The sequence below is a fragment of the Garra rufa genome, chromosome 5 (genome assembly GCF_049309525.1).
Source record: "Garra rufa chromosome 5, GarRuf1.0, whole genome shotgun sequence".
In the NCBI taxonomy this organism is placed as follows: Eukaryota; Metazoa; Chordata; class Actinopteri; order Cypriniformes; family Cyprinidae; genus Garra; species Garra rufa.
Window position 1 is genome coordinate 14,183,988 of NC_133365.1, and position 6,795 is coordinate 14,190,782.

The 6,795-nt window shown below is 37.6% G+C and overlaps 1 protein-coding gene across 1 annotated transcript in view; it reads left to right on the forward strand.

Annotated features, from left to right (window-relative positions):
* adamts3 (ADAM metallopeptidase with thrombospondin type 1 motif, 3) overlaps positions 1–6,447 on the forward strand; it is a 97,113-nt gene extending 90,666 nt beyond the window's left edge. The window contains exons 15-16 of the mRNA XM_073839532.1: positions 573–690; positions 4,157–6,447. Of these exons, the coding sequence (XP_073695633.1) occupies positions 573–690; positions 4,157–4,626 (588 nt within the window). The 3' untranslated portion in view covers positions 4,627–6,447. The remainder of the gene's footprint in view (positions 1–572; positions 691–4,156) is intronic.
* The last annotated feature ends 348 nt before the right edge of the window (positions 6,448–6,795 follow it).

Below are 6,795 nucleotides of genomic sequence, written 5' to 3' on the forward strand. Positions count from 1 at the left end.
GTTTGTACTTTTTACCTTGAAATTAAAACCATTCTCCTGCACTCATAATGTCCTGACATTTCCATTGGTTTTATATCAATATTGATTTTAAAATTCACCCAGAGTGACCTCATTACCCAACTGTGTCAGAATTTGAAGCTAAAATCCAGGCTTTGAGTGTTCCATTGCAAAGAAGTCTTTTAATGATTTTAAATATTATACAAATATATCAAGCTCAGTCGGGAGGTGTAATCCTCTAGTGAACAAGCCAATGTGGTATTGATTTTGACCCCAAGCTAATGGATTTAACACCAAGCTCTTTCAATGCACATTGTTGTTAAGTCATTGATCAGGTTGTCTATAAACTCCTACTGTAATTAGGTGCATCTGAAACAAGTCGTTTTCTGAAAAGCTATTTTTGGACTAACAAGGTAGTTTTGAGCTCTGAAATGTTTTTGTAGTACAATGACTACAATGCATGCAATAATTCATGTCAAAACAATTTGATTTCTCAATTGATGACTCCTGTAAAACCATGTATATTTGTCTGTAATATGGTTTATATTCACCTTACCTTCTTATTTATCTCTCAGTGCTCAGTGTCCTGTGGACAAGGTATGGCACGACGTTCGGTCACATGTCGTATTGGAGATCAATGCACCGGCGAGAAGCCTGAGTCAGAAAAGCCCTGCAGGCCAGGACCCTGCCATGGTAAGATGACATGGACACGCCATTGCAAATTCTGAAACACAAAGCAGAAACCAGCGCAGGGACAAAAATCTGCACTAATCAGGCGATTTTATGGGGTCTTGAGTGGCTGAACTGTTCATGTTGTTCATTTAACAAAAGCAAGCATGTTGAAAGAGAATGGAGAATACTGCACAATGCACAAATTCATCTGCATTGATGACATTATTCATGGTGCTCTTAACCGCAGTTAATTTCCCAGAATGCTTTTGTGGTCTGTGAACTTCTCACCTGCTCTCTGGAGAAGCTTGTTTACCATCTCAGTTGTCTGTTGAGAACTTTCATTTAGACACGCATTATGAGAAAGCTATTAATTAGGTCACATAATGCCTACAAGCTTGAAATGAACATGAGGCTTTGGCAGTGTTTCTTATTCATGAATAATACTCTTTTTCAACATTTTTCTTTTGGGAAAAAAAAAGTCTTTTGCCTTTTTAAACCCCATGAGCTATAAATTGTACATTTATCTTTGTGTTTAATGCAACATGTTTTACTACGATGATGTGTAGTGCCTACAGCATAGAAAAATCACACGAACATGAAAGCCTGACATTGTTCGAGAGAATTGTACCGCTGCTCTCCGTTCATTTATGAGTAACGCTCAGCTGGTCAGCATTATTCGTCAGAACACATTGTGTTACGAGTCCAGTGATAAGAGTGAGAAATCCAAATATATATCTCAGCAGACACCACTGTGAATAGCACTTTCTTTGTGTCTGCTTGCATGACACTTCCCCTAATTCCTCTTTAATGGCTTGAGCCGCACCTGGATGGCATCCATCTCTTTGGGAGGTTAACAAAACACCTCTTTACAAATGGCACTCTTGCCACACACTGCTTAACTTTTCAGCTTTCTACAGTATAAAGCTAGACACCTTAGGAAGCTGGAGGCCTTTTGCTTCTTTTTTTAGCTGTAGAAGACAAGCTAGTTGGTGGTTCACCTGATGACAAATAGTCTATAATCTAGCTTCAAATGAACTGGCTCTTTCATGACTTACATTAATTGAAAGACCTCATGACCTCTGCCTGTTTTGTGGGTTTTTGCTTTTGTATTAAATAGGACAGTGAGAAGAGAGTGGAACAACAAGGTAAAACTGAGGGGATGAGGGAATTACCCAAATCACAAGTCAGCCACACATAAGTGTCACAGTTACAGAGTTTATTCCACTGATTTATCACTAATTATGAAGACTAAAGGGATAGTGCACCCAAATAAACTTCTGTCATTATTTACTCACCCTCATGTTGTTCCTTTCTTTTGTGGAACACAAATGTGACCCTGGACTACAAAACCAGTCATAAGGTTCAGTTGTTTTTATTGAAATTTATACATCATATAAAAGCTGAATAAATAAGCTTTCACTGGCCGAGATATAAAAAAAAAAAAAATCTAAGGGTTCAAAAAAAATCTAAATACTGAGAAAATCACCTTTAAAGTTGTCCAAATAAAGTTATTAGCAATGCATATTACTAATCAAAAATTAAGTTTTGAAATATTTACTGTAGGAAATTTACAAAATATCTTTATAGTACATGATCTTTACCTAATATCCTAATGATTTTTGGCATAAAAGAAAAATCAAACACTTTGACCTATACAATGTATTTTTGGCTATTGCTACAAAAATACCCATGCTACTTAAGACTGGTTTTTGAGGAAAACATTCCAGGGGCCTCATTTATAAAGACTTGCGTAGAAACCATCCTTTATTTTATCTAAGAACTTTTCTGATTTGATCGTAAGAGCGATTCAGAGAAAACAAACGTACCACGAAATCCATGCGTCCGCCAGTCATTCAGTTATAAATCACAAATGATCGTGGAATTGTGTGCAGCTGAATGTTCCGCCGTCGAAACGCCCCTGCTTAATTAATTAACATATAAAATGAGCTCATTCCTAAAGCAAAAACTCTGTGACAATGGCAAGTAAAAAGGAGTGCAAGAAATCAAATTATAGTAAGGCTGAACTATCTGCAATACCAGGCATTATCACAAGGAAACGGTCGTACGCCAAGCTGGAGTCTGACGTGGAGATAAGTACTTTTCCACGTCAAAGACGGTTTTTATAAATCTGTACTTTGACGTGGATTTGATCGTACGAACACTCTAAGATCAAATCAGTGCGTAAGAAAGTTTTATAAATGAGGCCCCAGGACTTTTCTCCATATAGTGCACTTCAATGGGGACCAACAGGTTGAAGGTCCAAATTGCAGTTTCAATGCAGCTTCAAAGGACTCTACACGATCCTAGCTGAGGAATAAGAGTCTTACCTAGCAAAACAATCGGTCATTTTCTTAAAAAATATATATATATATATATAATTTTTTAAACACAAATGCATGTCTTGTACTAGCTCTGTGATGAGTCATGCATATCTTCAGGCATTATGTAATTACGTTGGAAAGGTCATTCATCTGTGTGCTTCAGTTAAAAAAAATGTAGGGTCTCCTACTTCAAAATCGTCTGACATCGTAGTTTTAAGTTACCTTTTTTGTTAAATGCGTTTGACTTTCTTTGCACGTTCACTTTGCATGGTTACATAATGTGTGAGAATGAGCTAGTGTAAGATGAGCATTTGTGGTTAAAAAGTATATAAATTCGATTTAAAAAAAAAGACCTATCATTTCACTAGATAAGACCCTTATTCCTCTGGAGCCTTTAAAGCGGCAATGAAACTGCAATTTGGACCTTCAACCTGTTGATCCACATTGAAGTTCACTATATGAAAAAATCCTGGAATGTTTTCCTCAAAAATCTTAATTTATTTTCAATTAAAGAAAAAAAGGCAAACATCTTAAATGACAGGGGAGAGTAAATTATCAGAAAATTTTGAGTCTGGAATGGAACTAATCTTTTAAGAAGTAACAAATACTGTTTCCAAGCCTCCACTCTGTTCCAATTTAGAGTACATTCTCAACAGCTGTTTATGAGCACTTTTCATTCATAGACACCAATATTGTAATGATTCAGAAAAGATGACTCACTTTCTTGCCAACTGTGATTTTGGTATGAAGATAAAGGTTAGGATCATCATTTTTCAGTAATAGTAGAGCTCACTGTGAGTGTATTTCAACACCATTTGTTGTTTGGATTTGGGCTCTGAATGAGCATTTCTTTTAACAAAAAGGAACAACCAGGATAATGTCGAAATAAAGTGGCCTTTTGTGTTTCACGAAAGGCAGAAATGGGTTTAGATTGAGTAAATCATGACAAAATTGGGCACGCTCCCATTGTGGTCAAAATTATTGGGTGAAATTCTGTCACAATTGTGCATGGACAGTCTATTTTACAGTATGCGAAGAGACAGTTCTTTCAGTGTTTGGTAGTATTGATGATATAAAGACCTTGCATATTCAAAAAAGCTGAAATGTGGAAAGTTTCTGTAAAAAAAAAACTGGCACAGAATAAAAGCCTTCTGCTTTTCCGACAGATGAGCCATGCAGAGGAGACAAGTCCATATTCTGTCAGATGGAGGTTCTGGCTCGTTATTGCTCGATACCAGGTTACAACAAGCTCTGCTGTGAATCCTGCAGTAAGCGAAGTGGCACTTTTGCTCCTCTTCTGCACGAAGCTGCTAAGACGGAGGAGGAACTTCGCTTCGGTTCAGCCTCCCAACTTCTGGAGACACTCTCAGCCTCTGTAAATGGAACTCTGAAAGTCCCACAGCTACACCAGCAGGGATCCTCGTCACAAAGCCAATTTGCCAAGCAGACCGCCACTCCCCCGCCTCGCAAAGCCAATACCGACAACAGCAAGACTCAAAAGCGGCACACGAGGAACCTGCCTGCGATGACGATCCATAGCTCGCGGAACGAGGACGCCGCTAAAGATGCGCCGTGGCAGCTGGAAACTTTCCAAGAGAGTCAGTGGCCCACAGCATCATCCGAGGTGGAGAGATGAAGGATGGTCTGTCTCTTTTTTTCCTCTGGACTCTCTCTTATTTGTTCGTTGTAGACATAGACCTTAAACATTCATCTTTCCCTTCAGATCATCCTCAAGATATTTAAAAGCAAGAGAGAGTAAAGTGCTGGTTCACTTTCAAATGTTCTCAACTCCCCCGCCAACAGTATTTGTTTTTAAAACACACTTGTCAATCACACACTGTTGTGATGGAGAACGTGCCAAAGAAGTTGTTAAGATGATCCTCTCAGCAGCCTGGTCTATGGGGGTTTGGTGCGCGTACATGAAGAGACTCCGGTGGTACTCGTGAGAAAACGCTTGTAGTTGTATCAAACTTCACAGTCTTTTTCCAGCTCCAAACATGTTTGACCAATTCATATTTATGAACGTTCCTGTAAATACTGTGTATGGAAAATGTCAGTATTATTTTTACAAAAATACAAACTGAGGATTTTTTAAATGAGAGATTCAGGAGCATTATCGGTGCTTTTTATATCAAGAACACTTTAATAATATGTTCTGTCAGCTATGAGTTCAGCACTGAAGAATTCCAAAACGGTGTGAGCCCCAGGAACAAACATCAGTGAAATTAAAATAGCCATAATATATTCACTTTTCATTCCAAAATTAGCCTCTCAGCGAGTCTTCAATCAAATGAATTCTCATAGACTGTGAAAATCTTAGATTTCCCTTGTTTTGTCTTATGGATTTACCATTGCAGCCAAAAATTTGCTTAGTCAACAACAAGCAGCTTCACGATGATGTAGGAGACCCAGGTTGAGGTAAATTGATAGCTTAAGGCCAGATTTGAAGGAGTAAAGCTGGACTTTCTGGAGATCTTATACTGTGAGACACTGCACAAGATATATCACTTGTCTGAGAGAGAGGAAAGCTATTTATTTTTATAATCAAGGATTGTATCACAACCACAATGCATCTGACTGCAATACCAAGAAACCAGTTAGTCTATCAGTGGAGTTCAGCTCTATGCACACATTCACCTGTGTGCCACTGTAAAGCTATTGTATATACCATTTGAGAACTTTAGAGTATTTATTCAGATTCAAAGTTCAACATCATGTCTTCTGCGCAGCAATATCTGTTATTTCAGACAAAAAATACAGATTGCCATTGAGTAGAGTAGCTCACAAAAATAGACGTGTGAATAACCTTATTGTTTTAACTGCCATTTTAGATACAGTAAGACACATGCTCGGTTTTTAAGATGTTAAAAGGGAAAGCTGTTTCACAGCCATTTTAGAATAGAAAAATTGTAGAGAAAGTCCTAAACAAAGCTGTCATTTACAGTGATTCATGTCCTTCAGCCACAAATCCCCAGATCCTTCACGAAACTGTTTCACAGTTAATTCGTAGCTTTTAAATTATAGTGGATTTTGATCCTCTAGAATAGGCAATAGTTGTATCTGCATACAGATAGTGTCAGTTGTCTAAACCAACGAAAGCTGAGGTGAACAGTGTGTGTATCACACAACAGCTCATTTCCTGCTAAGAAACTATTGCTAATATTATCGACAAGCTTTCAGAGACCCAAAAGAATGCGAGTAGAAGTTAAATTGACAATCCCTAAGCCACAGACAGACACCCGACATAAAGGATAAACCGTGTTTATCCTGACAATTCCAAGTTCATGTAAGTGTTAGTTGTTGTTCTGGCTTACAAAGACACTTTCAGTTGCTAACCGCTTGCAGTCATTTCTTTTTGTTTTAATTTGTACTTTTGTTAGTTGTAATGGAAGTGTACACTACTGAGGCTGTTTGTTGTAATGGGGAGCACATAGCAATAAAGAAAGTAATAAACACCTCACTGTCTCTTGAGAGTATTTTTTAGTTTTGCTCTATTTTTTTTTTTTTTTTTTATCAAAGGTGAACTCATATTTTCTCCTTTTCGCTACTAAGCCCTTACAGGACTATTTAAGGTACAAATCCATGTTTATAATCCTAAGCTTAAAAAGTATTGAAAATTGTGTCTTCCATTGTGTTGGTGAAAACAGCAACAGCTTATTGCATATAGTAATGTGTATTCAATACTTATTAAATCCTACTGAATGTATTATATAAATCCTGATATCAAATGTGCGCTGAGGTATGTGTGTTAGTCTGGCTTTTTCAAATTTGCACCATTGTTCTCTTCACAACACCAAATGCACTG